The sequence below is a fragment of the Heterodontus francisci genome, chromosome 30, assembly GCF_036365525.1.
Source record: "Heterodontus francisci isolate sHetFra1 chromosome 30, sHetFra1.hap1, whole genome shotgun sequence".
NCBI lineage: Eukaryota > Metazoa > Chordata > Chondrichthyes > Heterodontiformes > Heterodontidae > Heterodontus > Heterodontus francisci.
In genome coordinates, this window is record NC_090400.1 from 52,478,002 (window position 1) to 52,503,376 (window position 25,375).

The 25,375-nt window shown below is 45.6% G+C and overlaps 2 protein-coding genes across 2 annotated transcripts in view; one reads left to right on the top strand and one right to left on the bottom strand.

The window, feature by feature from the left end:
* Window positions 1-25,375, bottom strand: part of nxn (nucleoredoxin) — a 312,185-nt gene that overhangs the window by 262,405 nt on the left and 24,405 nt on the right. The window lies entirely within an intron of this gene.
* The window catches only part of LOC137346784 (multidrug and toxin extrusion protein 1-like), a 59,400-nt gene that overhangs the window by 24,788 nt on the left and 9,237 nt on the right, over window positions 1-25,375 (top strand). The window contains exons 10-16 of the mRNA XM_068010627.1: window positions 2,102-2,169; window positions 9,389-9,497; window positions 15,538-15,613; window positions 15,722-15,791; window positions 23,476-23,608; window positions 24,546-24,640; window positions 25,034-25,115. Coding sequence (XP_067866728.1) covers window positions 2,102-2,169; window positions 9,389-9,497; window positions 15,538-15,613; window positions 15,722-15,791; window positions 23,476-23,608; window positions 24,546-24,640; window positions 25,034-25,115 — 633 coding nt within the window. The remainder of the gene's footprint in view (window positions 1-2,101; window positions 2,170-9,388; window positions 9,498-15,537; window positions 15,614-15,721; window positions 15,792-23,475; window positions 23,609-24,545; window positions 24,641-25,033; window positions 25,116-25,375) is intronic.

Consider the following 25,375-nt stretch of genomic DNA (forward strand, 5'->3'; position numbering starts at 1 on the left):
GCTAAGAAAAATACAACTTCCACTGTTAAGTGGGTAAGATGGTGACAGAAGTCAATCAATGAAACGTAGGGCAAATAGAAATACTCAAAGGAGATAAGCAAGGCCACTCTTCCCCTCTTATGGCAATGGGGTTTATGACTGTTCACAAACACACACAATGTGAAGGCATTGGGGTAGAAATTCATCATGGCTGGGAGTATAAGACATTTGAGAAGCAACTCCTAAAAAGAAATCAATCAACTTCCTGCAAATGTTAATCTCCAGGTTCCCCCTAAGAATCAGAATTATGAGACTTTTCAAAAGCAACAGCACTTGGAGTGTTTGTCGGAGGCTGAACAAGATTCCAGATGAGACCCTTTTCCTGAAATCATACAACAATTTAACCAGGGACTCACAGCATCTGTTGCCTTCATAACCTTCCCTGTTTAGTTTGTGTAGCAGATTAGAGGATACAGCGAGTTCCACTCTGAGCACTAGTGACCTATGAGCGGATGTCAGACTCATAGAAATAGATTTACGTTTATAAAGAGTCTTTCACGACCTCAGGCCATCCCAAAGCACTTTACAGCCACTGAAGTACTTTTGAAGTTTTCAAGTCCCTCCATTTCCTCGCTCCTACCTATCTCTGTAACTTCCTCCAGCCACATGAGCCTTTGCAATCTCTGCACTTCTCCAATTTTGGCCTCTGCGATACTAAGCATGCCACCATTGACAGCTGACTTGGCCTTAAGGTCTAGAGTTCTCTCCTTAAATGTCTGCACCTCTTTCCTTCTTTAGGATGCTCCCTAATACCTAACTCTTTGACAAGGTTTTTGGTCAGCTTTCCTGATATCTCTTTCAGTGGCTCAGTGTCAAGAATGTTTTTATTAATATCGCTCTTGCTGAACACCTTGGGATGTTCCGCTATAATAACTGCGCTATATAATTGTAGGTTGTTGTTGAAGTGTAGTAATCGCTGTAACCTGGGAAATGCGGAAGGATTTTCATACATGATTTGGCTATTTTGAAACCTTATTTGAGAACCTAAAGGCCTTTGAGACAAAATCAAGGAACCCTGGAGACACCCAGCGAGGGGACAGATTATCAGTGTAGTGGATATTTAGCACTGAGGGTCTTCTTCAATTCTACTCCTCTATAGTACAGGTTGAAGTGGGGAAGGAGTTGAGCTTTAGCAAATGTTGTGAAGAATTGTATTTGTGTGGTTTCACATTTTTAATTCTATTTTATTGAACACTATATCAATTTTTACATGAAATAAAGTGACCAAAGGGAGGGAAGAGGAGGGAAGTTCTGACTTCTCCACTTCAGAATTTGGGGAGGGTCAGCAAGGGAAGTGTTTGCAGACCCAGTCATAGGAGTAATCGGCCCTACAGGTAATTCAGGAAAGCATCCTGTATTTTTTTGTCATTGCACTAGGAGTGTGAATTTTTAATTGTAATATTTAGAAGGCTGTATCGTTGCCTTGAATCATTTTTGCCCTTGCAGTCTATGATGGGATTATATTAGACAGCTCTTTCAAAGAATCAACATGAGCACAACAGGCCAAATGGCCTCCTTCTGTGTTGCACTATTCTATGATTCTACGTCATCTCAATCCATGAACATGTTCCTTCTCTGTAGCATATCCTGGACTATGCCTATCATCCTACGTTAAATCACACAAATCCGAAATAAACAATTTTTTTTTAGCAGTGGCACCAGAGAGTGAGGGTCAGTTCTTTACTTTGCTGAGTTGCTGATCTCACATGGGCTGTCATGGGACGTAGCGACTTGGAGGTCAAAATCTGTTCCTCAGAGGAAAGGAAATCAGAGGGAAAGCCATTATCACACCATTCTTATTGTATCCTGGCAACAGCTCCTGAGTGACATTGGCAGGCCCCTGGAACCTTGTCACCTCCTCACCCTCTCAGATGTAGATCCTGGGGGTGGGGAACAATGAGGGGAGGGTAATTAGAGGTTGGCATCCACCCCCCAGAATAAAAGCACACAACATTTGTTTGGGTTCTGTTGAAAGGTTAATTCTACAAAATATATTTTTCTCTCTCAATATTAGCAGCTTTAATAACGTTTAACGTACTGTTTGTTCCCTTCCTGTTCACAGGATTAATCAATGAAGTTCAACTTGGTGCCCAGTCCATTATTTATCAGATTATAAATACAGTGTACATGGTAAGGCTGAAAAGTCTGTACAAGTTCAGGACTTACATGACTAAAGCATGTTTGACTAAAGAATAGGACTTTAACACAATTACATAAAGGTTAAACATTCTCCTTTTTTTTTTAATACTGTACTTACAATAAAGGACTATTCCATTCTAGGTAAGCTGGTCCTTTACAGCTCAGCTCACATGCAACTGAACAATCGAAATGCACCTGCAATAATACCACATTACCTGTTCACATACCTGTGAACCACATACTTAAAGAATCACTAAAATTTAAACATAGAATGAGGCCAGTCAGCCCATTTTGCCTGCAATGGTGATAACTCTTAAACTGCAGCTATCTTCTATAATCCCATTTCTCTGCCCTTTCGTCACATTTTACAGGTAGGCCCCAGGTCCTGCTACAGGGACTGGAAGTGGGTACCACTGCTGCTCACAAGTCCATTCACCAGGGGTAAGCAATCTCTTGCCGGCTGGCCAATTAACTGCCAGCAGGCAGGAGGAATGAAGGTTGACCAGTCCCGGAATGGAGGCGGGCAATAAATCCTCAGCCTTGGCATCAAGTGACGCTGCTGGAGGTGCTGGTGCCATATTTAAAGGGCTGCCAGCACTCCTTGAATATAGCTGCTGCTCTTTGGAGCCACCACAGTGTTTGCAGCCACTGAACTCAGTGCAGTTCTGCCAATGAGAGAAGCCCTATTGTTTTTTTTTATTTCCAAAATATACTTTATTCATAAAAATCTGTAAAAATTACATTGCCAAACAGTTTCCAAACAGCACCAAAAAATACAAACATTGCAAGGGAGATCAGTTTCCTTCAATACTGTCATGTGTTTCTTCCCAACCCTTCCGTTTCACAATTGTCATGTCAATTACAGTTTTACATTTACAGCAATTGAGAATATTAACGATACAGTTCGAGGGGTTTCCCATTGATCCAGCCCCTCAGTCCAGCTTGGTGGGGGAACCTTACACTGTGGTCTTTCCCCATTGAGCCTTTGCTGCGGCTGCCCCAAGCTTTAGTGCGTCCCTCAGCACGTAGTCCTGGACCTTGGAATGTGCCAGTCTGCAACATTCGGTGGTGGACAACTCTTTGCGCTGGAATACCAGCAAGTTTCGGGCAGACCAAAGGGCGTCTTTCACCGAATTGATAGTCCTCCAGCAGCAGTTGATGTTTGTCTCGGTGTGCGTCCCTGGGAACAGCCCGTAGAGCACAGACTCCTGTGTTACAGAGCTGCTTGGGATGAACCTTGACAAAAACCACTGCATCTCTTTCCACACCTGCTTTGCAAAGGCACATTCCAGGAGGAGGTGGGCGACCGTCTCTTCCCCACCACAGCCAACGCGGGGGCACTGTGCGGAGGGGGCGAGACTTCGGGTGTGCATGAAGGATCTGACGGGGAGGGCCCTTCTCACCATCAGCCAAGCTACGTCTTGGTGCTTGTTTGAAAGTTCTGGTGATGAGGCATTCCGCCAAATGACTTTGACGGTCTGCTCGGGGAACCATCCGACAGGATCCACCGTTTCCTTTTCCCGTAGGGCCTTGAGGACATTCCGTGCAGACCACTGCCTGATGGACCGGTGGTCAAAGGTGTTTTTCCGCAGAAACTGCTCCACGAAGGATAGGTGGTACGGCGCCGCCCAACTGCATGGTGCGTTCCGCGGCAATGTGACCAGGCCCATCCTTCGCAACACCGGGAACCTCAGCACGTAGTGACACTTGGAGTTTGCGTACTGGGGATCTACACATAGCTTGATGCAGCCGCACACGAAGGTGGTCATCAGGATGAGGGCCACGTTGGGTACATTTTTCCCGCCCATGTCCAGAGATTTGAACATCGTGTCCCTCCGGACCCGGTCCATTTTAGATCCCCAGACGAAGCGGAAAATGGCTCGGGTGACTGCCACGGCACAGGAGTGGGGTATGGGCCAGACCTGCGCCACGTAGAGCAACAACGTGAGCGCCTCGCACCTGATGACCAGGTTCTTACCCACAATGGAGAGAGATCGCTGCCCCCACATGCCCAACTTTTGTCGTACCTTGGCTACTCGCTCCTCCCATGTTTTGGTGCACGCCCCGGCCCTTCCGAACCATATCCCCAGCACCTTCAGGTAATCTGACCTGACGGTGAAGGGGACAAAGGATCGGTCAGCCCAGTTCCCAAAGAACATGGCCTCGCTCTTGCCGTGGTTAACTTTGGCTCCCGAGGCCAGTTCGAACTGGTCGCAGATGCTCATCAGTCTGCGCACGGACAGCGGATCCGAGCAGAAGACGGCGACGTCATCCATGTACAGGGAGGTTTTAACCTGAGTGCCTCTGCTGCCTGGGATTGTCACCCCTCTTATGCTCGCATCCTTCCTAATAGACTCAGCAAAGGGTTCAATAGAGCAAACAAACAAGACCGGGGACAGAGGACAGCCCTGTCTGACTCCAGATTTGATCGGGAAACTTTCAGATTCCCACCCGTTGATTGACACTGCGCTACTGATGTTTGTGTAGAGCAGTTGGATCCAATTGCAGATTCCCTCCCCAAACCCCATTTTGGAAAGCACGTCCATCATGTAGGTGTGCGATATCCTGTCAAAAGCCTTCTCCTGGTCCAGGCTGATGAGGCAGGTGTCCACCCTCCTGTCCCGTACGTAGGCGATCGTATCCGTGAGTAGCGCGAGGCTATCAGAGATCTTCCTGCCGGGTACAGTACAGGTCTGATCGGGGTGAATCACCAGCTCCAGAGCAGACTTGACTCGACTGGCTATGACTTTGGACAGAATCTTGTAATCAACATTAAGCAGTGAGATGGGCCGCCAATTTCTGATTTCTGCCCTCTCCCCCTTCTGCTTGTAAATGAGGGTGATGATGCCTTTTCTCATGGATTCTGACATGCTACCGGCCAGAGAAGCCCTATTGTTGACTGAGGCAGGCATACTGAAGGCCTGAGGAAGAAGGCAGTTGTAGGCATGGCAGAAGGCAGATCCCCTGGATGGCCCCACAGTTCGGTGATGACTCCCTGCAGGTTCTCCTCCAAGCTACTCAGGAAAGGCAGGAGGTCCTCTTCACCAGGTACAGGAGGAGGAGACTGCCTCACCTGGCCAAGCAAGACTGGGCAGAGATCTCAGAAGAGGTCAGGAGACCAAAGCACCATCCCTTGTGTTCGACAAATGACTCCTTGGGCCCAGTTATGAGGCGACACACTTTCTTGCGACCACACTCCCTGTCTCAATGCTGCAATGGAACGACTGCCATGCTGCCCTACCAATTCCAGAACCTCCTCTTCCATCGATATAAGGATGACAGGAAAGGGCAGCCCACTGGGGTCATCTGGAGAACTTGGCCGCAGTGTTGCAAACAGGTGAATGACCTTATACGTTCTGTCAAGGTGAGTACTCCAAGTATTGCTTCCCTTAGGGGCTTACAAATGGCAATGTGTGAGGATAAAAAAATTGCAGTCATGATTGTTAAATAAATGTATTTGAAAGAAAAGAGGCTTGTTTTTATAAGGCACCTCCTATGAGCTCAGGACGTTAAAAAAGGGTTACAGCCAATGAAGTACTTTTGAAGTGTCGTCTCTGTTGAAATGCAGCTTTGTGTTGCTCTTAGTATTTTGAAATCAATCCTGCAAAATAGATGGGGCAGTTTGCAGAGATATTCAAACTAATAATTAAAATTGTATAAGACACAATTTATACAAAAGTAAAAATAAATCAATGGATAAAATAGCAATAAACATTCTCTGATACGTTAAATAATTCTTTGAAACCAAAACAATAAAATGTTTCAACATGCATATAGAGACCTTTCAGTATCATCATAAGTAAGTTTTTAAAAAAGCTAATTGTGAATGTTTGGAGCTCCATGGAGTTCCATCTCACTGCAGTCACTTGAATATGCAACTCAAGCGGTGAATCAAACATTTCGGCAAATGAGTGTAACTGCAGAGAGAAATCAAGCCAATTTCAAAGACTGGTAAAAATTCATCCAGGCTTCACATTTCCAGGAGCTGTTAAATGCTGTAGGCAAGCATCACCTGTACCTTTAATAATGAATTACCAGATTTGTTTTCTTGCAGATAGGCTGACCCACAAGAACACAAGAAATAGGAACAGGAGTAGACGATATGGCCCATCCAGCCTGTTCTGCCATTCAAAACAATCATGGTTGATCTTAGCATTCAACTCCACTTACCCGCCCGCTCACCATATCCCATGATTCCCTGAGAGTTCAAAAATCTGTCTATCCCCAGCCTTAAATGTATTCAATGTTGGAGAATCCACAACCCTCTGGATTCACACCCTTTGAGTGAAGGGGGGACATGATTGAGGTATACAAAATTATGAGGAGCACTGATAGGTTAGATAGGAAGAAACTTTTTTCCTTAGCAGAAGGGTCAATAACCAGGGGGCATAGATTTAAGGTGAGGGGCAAGAGGTTTAGAGGGGATTTGAGGAAACATTTTTTCACCCAGAGGGTGGTTGGAATTTGGAACGCACTGTCTGAAGAGGTGGTTGAGGCAGGAACCCTGACAACATTTAAGAAGCATTTAGATGAGCACTTGAAACACCGTAGTATACAAGGCCATGGGCCAAGTGCAGGAATATGGGATTAGAATAGTTAGGTGCTTGATGGCTGGCATGGACATGATGGGCCGAAGGGCCTGTTTCTGTGCTCTATGACTCTATGAGGTTGGTGGAGAAGGAAATGCCCAGCCAGTCATTGGCAATGGGGTCAGACTGCAGCAGACCCTATCATTAAGATGGAGAGTGAAGTAGTTGAATCCGAAACTAGGGTCCTGAATCTAAATAAAGGAAACTATGAAAGTATGAGGCGCGAATTGGCCATGGTAGATTGGGGAACTTTACTAAAAGGGTTGACGGCGGATAGGCAATGGATAATATTTAAAGAAAGTGTGCATGAATTATAACAATTATTCATTCCTGTCTGGCGCAAAAATAAAACCGGAAAGGTGGCTCAACCGTGGCTTACAAAAGAAATTAGGGATAGTATTCGATCCAAAGAGGAGGCATATAAAATTGCCAGGAAAAGAAGCAAGTCTGAGGATTGGCAGCAGTTTAGAATTCAGCAAAGGAGGACAAAGAGGTTGATTAAGCGGCAGAAAATAGAGTATGAGTAAACTTGTGGGGAACATAAAAACTGACTGTAAAAGCTTCTATAAATATGTGAAGAGAAGAAGATTAGTGAAGAATAATGTAGGTCCCTTACAGTCAGAAATGGAGGAAATTATAATGGGGAACAAAGAAATGGCGGAACAATTAAACACATACTTTGGTTCTGTCTTCACAAAGGAGGACACAAATAACCTCCCAGAAATGTTAGGGAACCAAGGGTCTAATGAGAGGGAGGAACTGAAGGAAATCAGTATTAGTAAAAAAAAGTGCTCGGGAAATTAATGGGGTTAAAGGCTGACCAATCCCCAGGACCTGATAATCTACATCCCAGAGTACTAAAGGAAGTGGCCCTGGAAATAGTGGATGCATTAGTGATTATCTTGCAAAATTTTGTAGACTCTGGAGCAGTTCCTACAGATTGGAGGATGGTAAATGTAACCCCACTATTTACAAAAGGAGGGAGAGAAAAAACAGGGAATTACAGACCAGTTAGCCTTACATCAGTAGTGGGGGAAATGCTGGAGTCTATTATAAAGGATGTGATAGCAGAACATCTGGAAAACATAAATGGGATTGGGCAAAGTCAGCATGGGTTTACGAAAGGGAAATCATGCTTAACAAATCTACTGGAGTTTTTTGAGGATGTAACTAGTAGAATAGATTAGGGAGAACCAGTGGATGTGGTGTATTTGGATTTTCAAAAAGCTTTTGATAAGGTCCTACATAAGAAGCTAGTGTACAAAATTAAAGCACATGAGATTGGGGGTAATATACCGGCATGGATTGAGAATTGGTTGACAGACAGGAAACAAAGAGTAGGAATAAACTAGTCTTTTTCCAGGTGGCAGGCAGAGACTAGTGGGGTACCGCAGGGATCAGTGCTTGGGCCCCAGCTCTTCACAATATATATTAAGGACTTGGGTGAGGGAACTAAATGTAACATTTCCAAGTTTGCAGATGACACAAAGCTGGGGGGGTGGGGTGTAGGTGAGCTGTGAGGGGGATGCAAAGAGGCTCCAATGTGATTTGGACAAGTTGGGTGAGTGGGCAAATGCATGGCAGATGCAGTATAACGTGGATAAATGTGAGGTTATCCACTCTGGTTGTAAAAACAGAAAGGCAGATTATTATCTGAATGGTGATAGATTGGGAAAGGGGAGGTGCAACGAGACCTGGATGTCCTTCTACACCAGTCACTGAAAGCAAGCATTTAGGTGCAGCAAGCAGTTAGGAAGGTGAATGATATATTGGCCTTCATTGCAAGGGGATTTGAGTACAGGAGCAAGGATGTTTTACTGCAGTTATACAGGGCCTTGGTGAGACCACATCTGGAGTATTGTGTGCAGTTTTGGTCTCCTTATCTGAGGAAGGATGTTCTTGCCATGTAGGGAGTGCAAAGAAGATTTGCTAGGCTGATTCCTGGGATGGCAGGATTGAAGTATGAGGAGAGATGGGGCTAGGGTTTAGAAGAATGAGAGACAGTCTCATAGAAACCTATAAAATTCTAACAGGACTAGACAGGCTAGATGCAGGGAGGATCTTCCCGATGGTTGGGGTGTCCAGAACCAGGGGTCACAGTCTCAGAATACAGGGTATGCCATTTAGAACCGAGATGAGGAGAAATTTCTTCACTCAGAGGGTGGTGAACCAGTGGAATTCTCTACCGCAGAAGGCAGTGGAGGCCAAATCATTAAACATATTCAAGAAGGAGATAGAAATATTTCTTAAATGCCAAAGGGATCAAAGGATATGGGGAAAAAGCGGGAACAGGGTACTCAATTAGACGATCAGCCATGATCTTTTTTGAATGGCGGAGCAGGCCTAAAGGGCCGAATGGCCTACTCCTGCTATTGTTTTCTATGTTTCTAAGAGGAATGGCTGCATCTCAGTCAATGGGCACTCATCTGTCAGTGTTGACTGTAACAAGGTCACTCCAGATTAGACGCATGCAGTAACATTCGTGTGCCGCCATCATGGACAGCTAGGCTGCCACCTGCTTAGGCACTGTGCCAGTCTCTGTCAGGCGACTGACATTATTCGTTTTTATTCCTGAGTAGAGAATGACATACATGTAACTGTTTATGTTCTTTCTCCTGCAGATTGCTATGGGATACGGTGTGGCTGCATCTGTCCTTGTGGGTAATGCGCTAGGTGCCGGAAATCCAGAGCAGGCCGTAAACTCTGCTAAAGTTGCTATATACTGCATTGGTGAGTCCAATAAACTCATTGACTAAAGCTGTTGTTATTTAAACAATGTAAACAATGTCCTCAGTACCTTGCTCTATGGCAGCGAGGCCTGGACAACGTATGTCAGCAAAGAGCGACGTCTCAATTCATTCCATCTTCGCTGCCTCCGGAGAATACTTGGCATCAGGTGGCAGGACCGTATCTCTAACACAGAAGTCCTCGAGGCGGCCAACATCCCCAGCTTATACACACTACTGAGTCAGCGGCGCTTGAGATGGCTTGGCCATGTGAGCCGCATGGAAGATGGCAGGATCCCCAAGGACACATTGTACAGCGAGCTCGCCACTGGTATCAGACCCACCGGCCGTCCATGTCTCCGCTTCAAAGACGTCTGCAAACGCGACATGAAGTCCTGTGACATTGATCACAAGTCGTGGGAGTCAGTTGCCAGCGTTCGCCAGAGCGGGCAGTCATAAAGGCAGGGCTAAAGTGTGGCGAGTCAAAGAGACTTAGCAGTTGGCAGGAAAAAAAGACAAAAGCGCAAGGGGAGAGCCAACTGTGTAACAGCCCCGACAAACAAATTTTTCTGCAGCACCTGTGTAAGAGCCTGTCACTCTAGAATTGGCCTTTATAGCCAGTCCAGGTGCTGCTCCACACATCACTGACCACCTCCAGGCGCTTACCCATTGTCTCTCGAGATAAGGAGGCCAAAGAACCCTCACTATGTCTCCAATGTTCTCCCCTTTAAAACCCTCCTGAAGGGGTTTGGCTCCTCATTGGGATATCCCTCCCTGGGTGCCGGGATCTGCTGTGACCTTCCCTATTGGTCATTTGAGCCTAGACAGTGATTGTTGATAGGCTATTTGACTGCAAGAGTTATCACAGCCCAGCCTGATTCTGTCCTAGCCTGATATCTATACACATGGCATTTCCACTGGGGTTTTAAAAAAATTCTATTAATTTTCATGCTGTGCTAATGCCGGCAATGCTGCATTTATTGCCTATTCCTGGTTGTCCTGAGAAGATGGCGGTGGTGGGTCTCCTTCTAGATCCGCTGCTGCCCTTATGGTGATGGTGCTTCCACAATGGTGGTAGGCAGAGAATTCCAGGATTCTGACCCAGTGACAATGAAAGAATGATAATATATGTTCAAGGCAGCATGGTATGAGAGTTGGATGCTTCTATTACATTGCCACTCTTCTCCTTCTCTGTGACAGTAGTCACAAGGGATGGAGATGCTGTTAGCAGGTTTCTGCCTCCTGTAGATCATACACATTACAGCCATAATGCGGAATCAGTGAAGGGGAGAATATTGAGTCCAATGGCAGGGGAGCAATCAAGTATTGGATGGTGTTGTTGTGGCTATACCAGGCAAATGGTGAGTATTCTATCACACCCCAAACTTGTGCCTTTGTAGTTGGCGGAGAGGCTTTTGGTGATCAAACTACCTCGTCTCTGTCCTGTTCTTGTAGCTATGGCTGGTCAAGTTAGGTTTCTGGGCAAGGGTGACTCCCCATGAAGATGCTGATGAAACACTCATCAATGGTAGTGATGGTGAAGATGACTGGACTTTCTCTTGTTGGTGATTAACCTAGCACGTACGTGGTACAAATATTAATTGCCATTTATCAGCCCAAGCCTGGGTGTTATCTAGAGCCTTCTGTAGGCTGCTTCATTATTGATGGAGTTGTAAATAGAGTTACATACTGGAAAAATGGTCAGCAAACAACTCCACTTCTGATCCTGTGGTGGAGGGAAAGCTATTGATGAAGCAGCTAAAGATGTCTGGATCATCAGGGGACGAAACCCTGGATGATTTTCCCCTCCTTTATTCAGGGGGACTGAGGCCAATTGTATAACTTCTACCACCTTTCCTACGCCTCCCCCCATCCAGTTCCCCCCTCCCCACTCCCCAGGCTGGATTTTGTGCAGGAGTGGGGGGGGGGTGGGGGGGGGGGGGGGGTGTCCCAGCACCAGGACAAAAAGGCGGGGGGCACCCCACATCTGCATTTTCTCAGCTCCCCGGGGTGATCCTCCGGTCTTTTGGAGTCAAGCTTTAAGGAGGTGGGATCCCCTTCTCCTTTAAAGACTTTATAGGGATGGGGATCTCACTTGCATGAGTTGTCGGCAAAACACAGGGCTGGCAGCTCAGCAGCATCGGCATTGCCACAGGGAGCGGTGGCCCGCTGCCGGTACTGCAGAGACCCCGGACCCAGGCCCAGCGGTGGAACCCCGGAACAAAGGTAGGTGAGGCGGGGTCGCAGGGGCCTGTCCGCAAGGCCCCAGCGAGGGAGTTGGGGGATGGTTGTTCAGTCCAGGGGGAGGGGAGTCCGGGAGGTACAGTTGTTCCTGCGGGGGGCCCTCCATAGGCTACAAATTGCCCACGAAGGAGGGACCCTCCCCACCAAGACTACAGGGAAGGTGCCGTGCTTTACAAGGCAACCTCTCTGCGTGGCAGAGGCCCACCGTGCCACTGGGAAGATTGCAGCGGCGGCAGGAAGAGGCCCTTAATAGACCACTTAAGAGCCTCAATTGGCTTCTGGGTGGGAAGGCCGTCATTGGCTTATCCTGACCCTAGGAAGATCAGAACCCGGAATTCTGGAGTTGGGTTCCCTGGCGGGTGATTCTGCTCCGATTCGCGGCCCCTCCGCCATAAAACCCGCCTTCTGGATGAGCACAAGATCCAGCAACGCCCCCCCAGCTCAGATCACCTGATTGAGAACAGACTGGGGTTAATGCTGGGCGGCGGTGGCGTACTGGTATTGTCTTTGGACGAGCCACCCAGAGACCCAGATATTGCTCTGGGGACATGGGTTCGAATTCCACCACAGCAGAAGGTGGAATTTGAATTCAATTAATAAATATGGAATTTAAAACTAGTCTAATGATGGCTGTGAAACCATTGTCGATTGTTGTAAAAACCCATCTGGTTCACTAATGTCCTTTCGGGAAGGAAATCTGCTGTCCTTACCTGGTCTGGCCTACATGTGACTCCAGACCCACAGCAATGTGGTTGACTCTTACATGCCCTCGTAATGGCCTAGCAAGCCACTCAGTTCAAGGGCAATTAGGGATGGGCAATAAATGCTGGCCTGGCCTGCGACGCCCACATCCCATGAATGAATAATAAAAAAAAAAATTCCCTGTATATTCAGCCCAATAACTCATTGCCTTTACCAGCTGAGCCATCAGGAAAGCTAAAGGCAGTCACTGTTAAACCTGGATAACTGTGTAAATCCTGTCTCCTCCTGTCAGAATTGCGAATGTACATTATCCTGTGACCTGCAGGATGTTATGTTCGGAAATTCTGATTACCGTTAGATCCCTTTATGAAGCTCAACAAATGCTTGAGGAACAGCACCTCAGCTTTCGCTCATGCACTTTACAGCCTTCCAGACTCAACATCAACAGTTACTCAGATCATAACCTCTGCTCCCAGTTTTTTTGGACAGCAGATGTTGGTAATGGTTCTGCTGTTGCCATTTACAGGTCCTCGAGAGCATTCTTCTGTTTCTTTCCTTCTCCTTCCACCACCCCCTTTTGCCTTGCTCTATCACTCTTTTGTCATTTAATCGCTCCTGCCTCTCACCCTATCACAGACCTTCCCTTTCATTCTGTCCTCCCCTTCCCCTGCTCTGGACCTGCTTCAAACCCTGTGACAACTCTAATTTTTGCCAGTTCTGACAATAGGTCTGACAATTTGACCTAACCATCAGCCTCAAGAAAATGAACATCGTGGGACAGAAATGCTCCATCTATCAATATCAGCGACCACACTCTGGAAGTGGTTCAAGAGTTCACCTACCTAGGCTCAACTATCACCTGTAACCTGTCTCTCGATGCAGAAATTAACAAGCACAAGGGAAAGGTGTCTGCTGCTATGTCCAGACTGGGCAAGAGAGTGTGGGAAAATGGTGCATTGACAAGGAACAGAAAATCCGCGTGTATCAAGCCTGTGTCCTCAGTACCTTGCTCTATGGCAGCGAGGCCTGGACAATGTATGTCAGCCAAGAGCGACATCTCAATTCATTCCATCTTCCCTGCCTCTGGAGAATACTTGGCAACAGGTGGCAGGACCTTATCTCCAACGCAAAAGTCCTCAAGGCGGCCAACATCCCCAGCATTTACACCCTACTGAATCAGCGGTGCTTGAGATGGCTTGGCTATGTGAGCCGCATGGAAGATGGCAGGATCCCCAAGGACACATTGTACAGCGAGCTCGTCACTGGTATCAGACCCACCGGCCGTCCATGTCTCCACTTTAAAGACGTCTGCAAACGGGACATGAAGTCCTGTGACATTAATCACAAGTCGTGGGAGTCAGTTGCCAGTGATCGCCAGAGCTGGCGGACAGCCATAAAGGCGGGGCTAAAGCATGGCGAGTCGAAGAGACTTAGTTGTTGGCAGGTAAAAAGACAGAAGCGCAAGGAGAGAGCCAACTGTGTAACAGCCCTGGCAACCAGTTTTATCTGCAGCACCTGTGGAAGAGTCTGTCACTCTAGAATTGGCCTTTATAGCCACTCCAGGCGCTGCTCCACACACCACTGACCACCTCTAGGCACTTACCCATTGTCTCTCGAGATAAGGAGGCCAGAGAGAGGAGAGAAAGACAATAGGTCAATGACCTGAAACTTTGGGCTGTATCTTGTGAATGTGGCGGGGCTCCTGGCGCTGGGGGGGAAACAGCACCTAGGTGTTTTTGTGCCCTCCCTCAGTGCAAATCTCTGTTGTCCCGGAGGCAAAGTTTTCAATGCCGGGTTCTCCGTTCCTTTAAAGACAGGGATCCCACCTCCAAGAACTGCTGGCTAATCGATAGCGCCATCAGAAGTGGTGCCCAATGCCAAGGCCCACCACTGGAACCCAGGTAAGTGAAACACAGTCGCTAGGGCCAATCCAGAAGGTCCAGCGAGGGGTGGGGGTCTGGCTATGAAGTCCAGGGGGACGAGGATCCATGGAGATGAAGGTGTTGCCGGCAGGTGTCCACCGTGGGCCACAAATTGCCCACAGCAGAGGGCTGCCCCCCTCAAGCCTGCAGGGAGTGCACCTCATTTTGCAAGGTGCCCACCCCCCTCTGCTGGTTAGATCCCAGCAGTGGCAGGAAGAGGCCCTAAAGTGGCTGTTAATAGGCCAGTTAAGGGCCTCAATTGTCCTCTGGGCAGGAAGGCCATTGTTGGCCTATCCCACCCCTGACAAGATCACTTGATGACAGGTGACGACAGGCCCTCCACCCCTGTCACCCATTGCGATTCTATAGGCCCCCCCCACCCCGCCTCTGTTCCCACCTTAAGGGAGCCCATAAATTCCAGCCCATTAATTCTGTTTCTCTCTCCACAGAGGCTGCCTGGTCTGTTGAGTTTTTCCTGCAATTTTTGTTATTTTATATTTTAATCTATTGGGAGATCCCATGTTTGATGCCTAGTCATAGAGTGATGCAGCACTGAAACAGGCCCTTCGGCCCACCGAGTCTGTGCCGACCAACAACCATACATTTATACTAATCCTACATTAATCCCATATTCCCTACCACATCCCCACCCTTCTCCTACCACCAACCTACACTAGGGGCAATTTACAATGGCCAATTTATCTATCAACCTGTAAGCCTTTGGCTGTGGGAGGAAACCGGAGCACCTGGCAGAAACCCACAGGGTCACAGGGAGAACTTGCAAACACCGCACAGGCAGTACCCAGAACCAAACCCGGGTCGCTAGAGCTGTGAAACTGCGGTGCTAACCACTGCGCCACTGTGCCGCCCGTCTGTGCTGCGTTTGCTGATCTCAGCTGGGATGCCACTTAGAGTTCTGTGATTGGCCTCAACTGGATTAAGGAGGGGAAAATCGTTCACGGTTCCTGCTCCTGATGGGTATCCAGAGCGTGGGTGTGGACAATGAGTGAGGACGGGACCAGAACCAATGGCGAGTGGGTGGTGGGGAAAGTCATATGTTGGAAAAGGGGAGGGTAAAAAGAAACAGGGAACTGCAATTTTCTTTACAAAGGTTCTCTGGAACTTTAAGTAGATTATTTGATGTGAATCCTTCACACTTTAATCTTATTTCTACAGGGTGCATCTCATTAGTAAATGCAGTGATAATTGGAGCAATAAGGAATGTGGTGGCTTATATCTTCACCAATGACAAGTTAGTAAAACTAAATTCTACAAACATCAAAACTCATCATTACACATTTACAAAATGGATTCAGAATCATCTGAAAACTCTATGATATCTCTCTTTTTCACCTTCCAGAGAAATTGTTCATGTAGTTGCAGAAGTTTTCCCACTCTGTGCTGCGTTCCATTTGTTTGACGCCATGGCGGTGAGTATTTCACTATCTGTGATATTAGTGCAGGTTTACAAGTGACATTTCTGTTATTCGCTATTATTAAATCTTAACTCCCTTATTTTAAACGTTTTTCTGCCGTGTCAATAAAGCCTTACCGACAGCACACATCTGTCAGATTCTGCATGTCACACTTCATAATGGCATACTTCCATTTCCACTTTGTTACAGGTGCAATCCAATCGTACATGGAATTTTGTAGCCAATAAAACATGTGAGGAAGCCATTAGGACTGTAATTGGCAGTGTTAGATTTGTTCGGCATCTTGAGAATAGGAGATACCTAGGCTTCCAAATTATCAGGTAGAAACCAGTTTCATAGCTGTCCTGAAACAACTGGATAGGAGAGCACTGGTCTTCAGTACTATCAGGGTCTTTGCTATGTCCAGTGCAGTCAGCAGCTTCAGGAGGAGTGAAGCAATTCGGAGGGATACAGGCATTGATGATAGTGGGGGACCTCTGAAGGTGGCTAAATGGAATCACCTACTCGGAAAGTAACTACATAAAAGGCATCTCCACAGAACCACCACTGAACCTACAGTGGGAGAAGCCCCTGAGGAAATTCAGCTCATTGTTATCTTGGAATGGTTTGAAGTGATTCTGTGCTTTTAATTTCTTTGAGCTAAAGTTTGACTCAAGGTGTTGAGAACAGTTTGAAACATGCAGCCCTCAACAGGGGAACCTAGTCTCATGGAGAAAAGCTGGCATCGCATTGCTGTGGAGACTGCAGTATTCTTCTCCTTCTTTGGCCTCCTTGTCTCGAGAGACAATGGGTAAGCGCCTGGAGGTGGTCAGTGGTTCGTGGAGCAGTGCCTGGAGTGGCTATAAAAGCCAATTCTAGAGTGACAGGCTCTTCCACAGGCGTTGCAGATAAAATTGGTTGTCGGGGCTGTTACACAGTTGGCTCTCCCCTTGCGCCTCTGTCTTTTTTCCTGCCAACTGCTAAGTCTCTTCGACTCGCCACTCTTTAGCCCCGCCTTTATGGCTGTCCGCCAGCTCTGGCGATCACTGGCAACTGACTCCCACGACTTGTGATCAATGTCACAGGACTTCATGTCGCGTTTGCAGATGTCTTTAAAGCGGAGACATGGACGGCCGGTGGTTCTGATACCAGTGACAAGCTCATTGTACAATGTGTCCTTGGGGATCCTGCCATCTTCCATGCGGCTCACATGGCCAAGCCATCTCAAGCACCGCTGGCTCAGTAGGGTGCATATGCTGGGGATGTTGGCCGCCTCGAGGACTTCTGCGTTGGAGATGAGGTCCTGCCACCTGTTGCCAAGGATTCTCCGGAGTCAGCGAAGATTGAATGAATTGAGACGTCGCTCTTGGTTGACATACATTGTCCAAGCCTCGCTACCGTAGAGCAAGGTACTGAGGACACAGGCTTGATACACTCGGACTTTTGTGTTCCGTGTCAGTGTGCCATTTACCCACACTCTCTTGGCCAGTCTGGACATAGCAGCGGACGCCTTTCCCATGCACTTGTTGATTTCTGCATCGAGAGACAGGTTACTGGTGATAGTTGAGCCTAGGTAGGTGAACTCTTGAACCACTTCCAGAGCGTGTTCGCCAATATTGATGGATGGAGCATTTCTGACATCCTGTCCCATGATGTTTGTTTTCTTGAGGCTGAAGGTTAGGCCAAATTCGTTGCAGGCAGCCGCAATCCTGCAGACACTCTTCTGTGTGGGATGTTAATGCAGCATCGTCAGCAAAGAGGAGTTCCCTGATGAGGACTTTCTGAACTTTGGTCTTCGCTCTAAGACGGGCAAGGTTGAACAACCTGCCATCTGATCTTGTGTGGAGGAAAATTCCTTCTTCTGAAGACTTGAACGCATGTGAGAGCAGCAGGGAGAAGAAGATCCCAAAAGGTATAGGTGCGAAAACACAGCCCTGTTTAACGACACTCAGGATAGGAAAGGAGTCTGATGAGGCACCGCTATGCTGAATTGTGCCTTTCATATTGACATGGAATGAGGTAATGATACTTAGTAGCTTTGGTGGACATCTCATCTTTGCTAGTAGTCTGAAGAGACCACGTCTGCTGATGAGGTCAAAGGCTTTGGTGAGATCTATGAAAGCAATGTAGAGGGGCATCTGTTGTTCATGGCATTTCGCCTGTAGCTGGCGAAAGGAGAACAGCATGTCAATGGTGGATCTCTCTGCTCGAAAGCTACACTGTGCCTTGCATTATGCTCCCGTAAAGTGCAGCAATTGAAAATATAAGAACACAAACTGAAGAGTTATAAAAATTGACTTTTCTTTTTAAAAAGTGGACAATGTGCTTCAAAATGGTTACTGAATGTCAAAAGACCTGGCTTTATATATTCAAACTGTCTACTGTCTGACAAGGATGGAAGAATACATCTCAAAGCTAAGAGGTGTCAATTATACCCATCCTGAACCCTTCAAGAGACATTTTTGAATTCAGTGGGTTCTCCTGAAACAAAGAAGGTGTGAAGCAGCCACATTCTGGGCCATTGTCGGTCCCTACAGGGAGGAAGATCTGTGTCTCCCAACAGAAGAAAGATGTGAGAGACTTTTAGCTTAAAAGGTAGCCCTCCGGAGAGAGAGAGAGAGAGAGAGAGAGAGAGAGAGCGCAAGCGAGAGACCTAGGACAAAACATCACTAAAGCTTGTCCAGCCAAGAGCTGGGAAAAAATCCAGCAAGACAAAAGGAAGGCACCCTGCTGTGAATTCTACATTTCAACTTCTGCAGCAGAGAACTGGAAGTGGTTCCTTGTCTTCAGACTGAAATTTCAACCAACAGAGAAATCTACAAACAACCCAAGCCTACAACTTTAAAGAGAAATTGACCTCCAAGAAACTTCAACAGGTTTACCGTAAACCTGCAAACCTTTCTTCACTTCAAACCACTTACTCCTTTTCCTCTCTATCCATCTATTCTCGTGTATGTGTGTGTGTGTGTGAGAAAATGAATGCGTGAGTGGGTGCTGTTGTGACAATTTTGGGATAAGGCATATTGCTCAATAAATAATTAATCTTCTGTTTTTAACCTACAAGAAAACCTGTCGCTGTCTGTTTATTTGACAAATAAAACACAAAGGGGTTAAAACTCCAATCGCAAAAACGTGCTGCGGTCAGGTGGGCGTTGAACAGTGGGGACCACCCACACCCCTCCCCACGTGGCCATACCAGCAGCCACAGAGTCAATAGCCAAAGAGGTTGGAACAAAGGAACAGGAGGAGGCCATTCATACATATTAACATACGAACATACAAACTAGGAGCAGGAGTAGGCTATTCGGCCCCTCAAGCTTGCTCTGCCATGCAATAAGATGGCTGATCTGTTTGTGGACTCAACTCCACTTTCCTGCCTACTCCCTATACCCTTTGACTCCCTTGTTTTTCAAGAATCTGTCTACCTCTGCCTTAAAAACATTCAATGACCCTGCCTCCACCAGTCTCCAGGGAAGGGAGTTCCACAGATTCATGACCCTCTGAGAGAAAAAAATTCTCCTCATCTCTCTCTTAAATGGGAGACCCCTTATTTTTAAACTGTGCCCCCCCAGTGTTAGTCTCTCCCACAAGAGGACACCTCTTTTCAACATCCATCCTGTCAAGTCCCTTCAGGATCTTATATATTTCATTAAGATCACCTCTCATCCTTCTAAACCCCAATGAATACATGAATGTTCAACCTTTCCTCATAAGATAACCCTCTCATCCCAGGAATCAGCCGAATAAACCTTCTCTGAACTGCTTCCAATGCAATTATATCTTTTCTTAAGTAAGGAGAGCAAATCTGTACACAATACTCTAGATGTGGTCTCACCAATGCCCTGTACAACTGTAGCAAAACATCTCTACTTTTATATTCCATTCCCATTGCAATAAAGGACAATATTGCATTTGCCTTCTTAATCACTTGCTGTACCTGCATATTAACATTTTCTGTTTCATGTACTAGAACACCCAGATTCCTCTGCATCTCAGTTTTCTGCAATCTCTTTCCATTTAAATAATATGTTGATTTTCTATTCTTCTGGCCAAAGTGGACAAGTTCACACATTATACTCCATCTGCCAAATCTTTGCCCCCTCACTTAACCTATCTATATCCCTTTGCAGACTCCTTATGTCCTCTTCACAACTTACTCTCCTACCCATCTTTGTGTCACCAACAAATTTAGCAACCATACATTCTGTCCCTTCATCTAAGTCATTGATATAGATTGTAAATAGTTGAGGGCCCAGCACTGATCCCTGTGGCACTCCACTAGTTGCAGCTTGCCAAACTGAAAATGACCCATTTATGCCTACTCTCTGTTTTCTGTTCGCCAACCAATTAGTTACCCCGATACCGTGGGCTCTTATTTTGTTTAGTAACCTTTGAAGTGACACCTTGTCAAATGCCTTCTGGAAATCCAAGTACACCACATCCACAGGTTCCCCTTTATCCAATTGCTTGTTACTTCTTCAAAGAACTCTGATAAATTAGTCAGACACAATTCCCCCTTCACAAAACCATGTTGACTCTGCCTGGTTGTATTGAGATTTTGTAATGACCTGCTTTCAGCTCCTTTAATAATAGATTTGAGCATTTTCCCACAACAGATGTTAAGCTAACTGGCCTGTAGTTTCCTGCTTTCTCTCTTCCTCCTTTCTTGAATAGTGGAGTTACATTTGCTATTTTCCAATCTGATGGGACCTTTCCAGAATCTAGCGAATTTTGAAAAATTAAAGTCAGTACATCCACTATCGCAGCAGCCACTTCTTTTAAGACCCGAGGATGAAGTTCATCAGAACCTGGGGACTTGTCGGCTTTTAGTTCTAATAACTTTCTTAGTACCCTTGCCCTGGTGATGGTAATTGATTAAAGTTCCTCCCTCGCTTTCAACTCTTGATTCACAATTATTTCTGGGATGTTATTTGTATCCTCTACAGTGAAGACAGGTGCAAAAAATCTGTTCAAATCCTCCACTATTTCCTTATTTTCCATTATTAACTCCCCAGACTCACACTCTAGAGGACCAACACTCACTTTACTTACTTGTTTCCTTTCTAAATACCTGTAGAAACTCTTACTATCCATTTTTATATTTCGAGCTAGCTTTCTCTTGTACTCTAATTTCTCTCTCATTCTTTGCTTTTTTTTTTACATTCTGTCCAATCTTCTGACCTGCCACTACTCGTTGCTGAATTGTACACTTTTTCTTTCAACATGATACTATCTTCAACTTCCTTAGTTAGCCACGGATGGTACATCCTTCCCCTAGGGTCTTTCTTTCTCATTGGAATGTATCTTTGTTAATTGTAATGAAATAGCTCCTTAAATATCTGCCACTGCATCTCTACTGACCTATCCCTTATCCTGATTTCCCAGTTTACTTTAGCCAACTCTGTCTTCAAACCCTCATAATTATCCTTATTTAAGTTTAAAACACTAGTCTTAGATCCACTCTTCCCACCTCAAACTGAATGCAAAATTCAATCATGTTGTGATCACTGCTACCTAGGGGTGCCTTTACTATGAAGTCATTAGTTAATCCTGTCTTGTTACATGTTACCACATCTAGAGTAGACTGCTCTCTGCTTGGCTCTAGAACCTGCTGCTCTAAGAAATTGTCCTGAAAACACTCCATGAACTCATCTTCCAGGCTACCTTTGCCAATCTGATTCTTCCAATCTATCTGTAGATTAAAATCACCGTACCTTTATCACAAGCCCCCAGTATTTCTTCCTTCAGTGTGGTTACTGTTAGGGGGCCTATAAACTACTCCCACAAGTGATTTCCTACCTTTACTATTTCTTATCTCTACCCAAACTGATACTACATCTTGATTTTTAGAACTAAGGTCACCTCTCTCTATTGTACTAATGTCATCCTTAATTAACAGAGCTACCCCTCCAACTTTTCCTAGTTTCCTGTCCTTCCGAAATATCATGTACCCTTGAATATTCAGGTCCCAGCCTTTGTCATCTTGCAGCCGTGTCTCTGGAATGGCTATCAGATCATACATATTTATTTCTATTTGAGCTATCAATTCATTTGTTTTTTTATGAATGCTACACGCATTCAAATACAGAGCCTTTAGTTTTGTCTTTTTACTATTTACGCAACCTCTAGCCTTAGCTGCTTGCACACTCTTAGTTTTATATATTCTGTCCCTTCCCGCCATGCTCTGATCATTATTTCCTTTATTGCTACCCCTGCTCTCTTGCCTTGTCCTCTCTCTTTAATTTATCATATTTTTTCTCACTTGATCCCTCACCCCCCATTATATAGTTTAAAGTCCTCTCTACCACCCTAGTTATAAGACTTAGAGCATGGCTACCCGACCCGAACCCGATGGGACCTGACGACATGTGTTGGGTTCGGGTTGGGTCGGGTCGCTCTTCCGGGTCCGGCATTCGGGCTTGGGTTGGGTCGGGCCGGATCGGACATACTCTATCACCACCTCCGGTACTTGGCTCCAATCTTAATGTACTTTTTAAACAACCTTTCAAGTCCAGTTATAGTTTCTGCTGCTTATGTACACAAGCTTAAAAAGTGAAAAACGGAAGCTAGGTTTACTGAACATTCCATGGTTGGGTCGGGTCGGGTCGGGTCGGGCGCGGGAAAAAATAAAAGAACTCGGGCCAGGCTTCATTTGCAGACCTGAGCAGGCCTTTAATACGACTCGCCAGAACACTGGTTCCAGCACGGTTCAGGTGACGACTGTCCCAATGGGTACAGCTCCCACTTTTCCCAGTGCTGGTGCCAATGCCCCATGAATCGAAACCCATTTCTTCCACACCAATCTTCAAGCCACGAATTTAGCTCTCTAATCTTACTTACCCTACACCAATTTGCTTGTGGCTTAGATAATAATCCAGAGATGACAGGCCCTCAAACCTGTTGGACAATTGCAAGGGCTGTGGCTCCTCCACTTCTGCCTTCTTGATGCCCTTACTTGCCTCACTCGCAGTCACACTCTCCAGTCCCTGACCACGGACCAAATCAGATGGCCCTATCCTAAGGGGTGTGACTGCCTTCTGGAACAAAGTGTCCAGGTAACTTTCCCCCTCCCTGATGCATCACTGTGTCTGTAGCTCGGCCTCCAGTTCACTGACTCTGAGCTGAAGCTCCTTGAACCGCAGACATTACTGCAGACGTGTTTGCCATGGATCACACTGGTGTCCACCAGCTCCCACATACTGCAGCTGCAACACATCACTTGCTCAATGCATTTTAATTAAATATTACATTAATTATTTTATTAATTTTTTTCAGCCCTCAAGCCTGCTCTGCCATTCAATTAGATCATGGCTGATCTCTACCTGAACTCCGTTTTCCAGACTTAGATCCATAACCCTTGATACTGTTACACAACAAAAATCTATCGATCTCAGTATTGAAAGCTCCAATTGTCCCGCAGCATCCACAGCCTTTTTGGGGAGATCTAATCAATGTGTGCATTTTGATTTTAAATTCAGACAAGAGTTTCTATTTGTTACCTTTAATGTCAACAATACAAGAAAGCGAGTTGACCACATGAGTTATTCCCTACATAACATCAGTGATTGTATTTAATAGCTAATCCATTGGTTATGAAATATTTGAGGACATGTTAAACCACTCAATTTTGTTTCGTTTCTGTAGAAACCACACCAGGTTGTGTAATCACTGTAATATATTCTGTTTGTCTATTCTACAGGGTGTATGTAGTGGAGTGATAAGAGGAGTTGGGAAGCAAAAACTAGGAGCTATTGGTAACCTAGTTGGGTACTACCTAATTGGGTTTCCCATTGGAATCACATTGATGTTTGCTGCAAAACTTGGTGCATTTGGTAGGAATTTACATTTTTCCCTTTTGTTCTTTTCCAGCAATTATCACAATTGGCACCATATTATCACTTAGTGGCAATGTCACTGGACTAGTAATCCAGAGGCCTTGGGGATATGGGTTCAAATCCCACCACAGCAACTGGTGGAATTCAAATTCAATTAATTAATAAAAGAAACTCTAGAATTGAAAGCTAGTCTCTGCAATGATGCCATGAAATTATCACTGATTGTTGCAAAAATCCATTTCATTTACTAACGTTGTTTAGGGAAGGAAATCTGCCATCCTTGCCTGGTCTGGCCTACCAGACCCACAGCAATGTGGTTGACTCTTAAGTCCCTCTGAAATAGTCTAGCAAGCCACTCAGTTGTCAAGGGCAATTAGGGATGGCAACAAATACTGGCCTTGCCTGTGATACCCACATCCCATGAAATAATAATAAAAAAAACTCCATCTTCTCTCTTTAAAGTACTGAGGATACCCTTCCATCTCGAGGTCAGTGCTGGAGAGTGTAGTTGGGTGGTTGTTCCGCCTCTGGTGGAACATGAATGTAACCAGTCCTGCGAAATTTTGGTGTCAATCTCTATCAATTCTCACACTACACATCTTGCTCCCATGGCCATTTTCCATGTGTAACCATAGACACTGGAATATTGGCAGGAGGTGAGCATCAAAGCTGTGTCACGTCACGAGCCTCGCCCAACTTCACACCCATGCACATTTCCAGCACGGATCATTAGATATTAATCAGGGGTGGGATCCCTGGCTCAATTCTTCACATCTTGAATCCAGAGGCACTGAAGCCAAATGTGGGCAAGTAGCGCCGCACAGACTGACACCAGCCATCTGATAAAAGTGAAAGGGTCTCATAAAGGAACAGAAGTGGAATGAAAACTGAACAACATTGCCTCCATACTCACTGCACCATTATTATTTTGCAGGTCTCTGGGTTGGAATTCTCATTTGCGTTTTTGCACAATTAGTTTTCTTTCTGATTATGATTTGCAGAATCAACTGGAATGAAGCATCCGATCAGGTAAGAGCAGATAATAGAGATTATTTATTACGCCAGTTTTTCTTTGTTAAGTTTTGCTTTTCTCCCATCCTCCTGTATCCTTGTACCATGCACTGTACCCAACTGGCAGAATGAACAGTCAGTGCGTCCCTGCACATCTACCAATGTCATTCTTCATTTGGCCACCAGGGGGTAGCTAAGAGAGTCTCTTGATTACTTTGCCACTCAATAGGAACATTTTTTTGATGTGAAGCTCCAATTTGGATGACTGTTGTCACCAACTTTAACAGTTCACAAGTTCCCCCTTTAAAAGAGGCATTAAAATACAGATTGAAGAGTTTTTTTGTACAGAAAATGCTACCTCTGTTGTGCTTTTCTTTAGTTTTAATGATGGTTTTTGTGTTTTGTTTCAAGGCTCTCATAAATGCAGGTGTGATGAAAGATGCGGACACCTTAAACAGCACCTCTGGTGGTCAAACCCAGTATAAGTCAACAGGTAAAAAAGAATGTTGTGCTGACTTTAAATCACTTTCCAGCTAACAAATTAGGGAAGAGAAAGAAACATTTTTGGTATATTTTCATTAAATTATTCAAAGTTAAAATTTAGTTCATTTAAGTTCTATCACTGTAAGTAGAAATGCAAGAGGACAAAAAAGGGCAATGTATACATGTGTACAGGTTAGTCTACTGTTAAATGTTGTGTTGTTGGGAGGGCTGCAAAGGCAACCCTCAGCAGAAAGTGAGTGGAGAAACTCT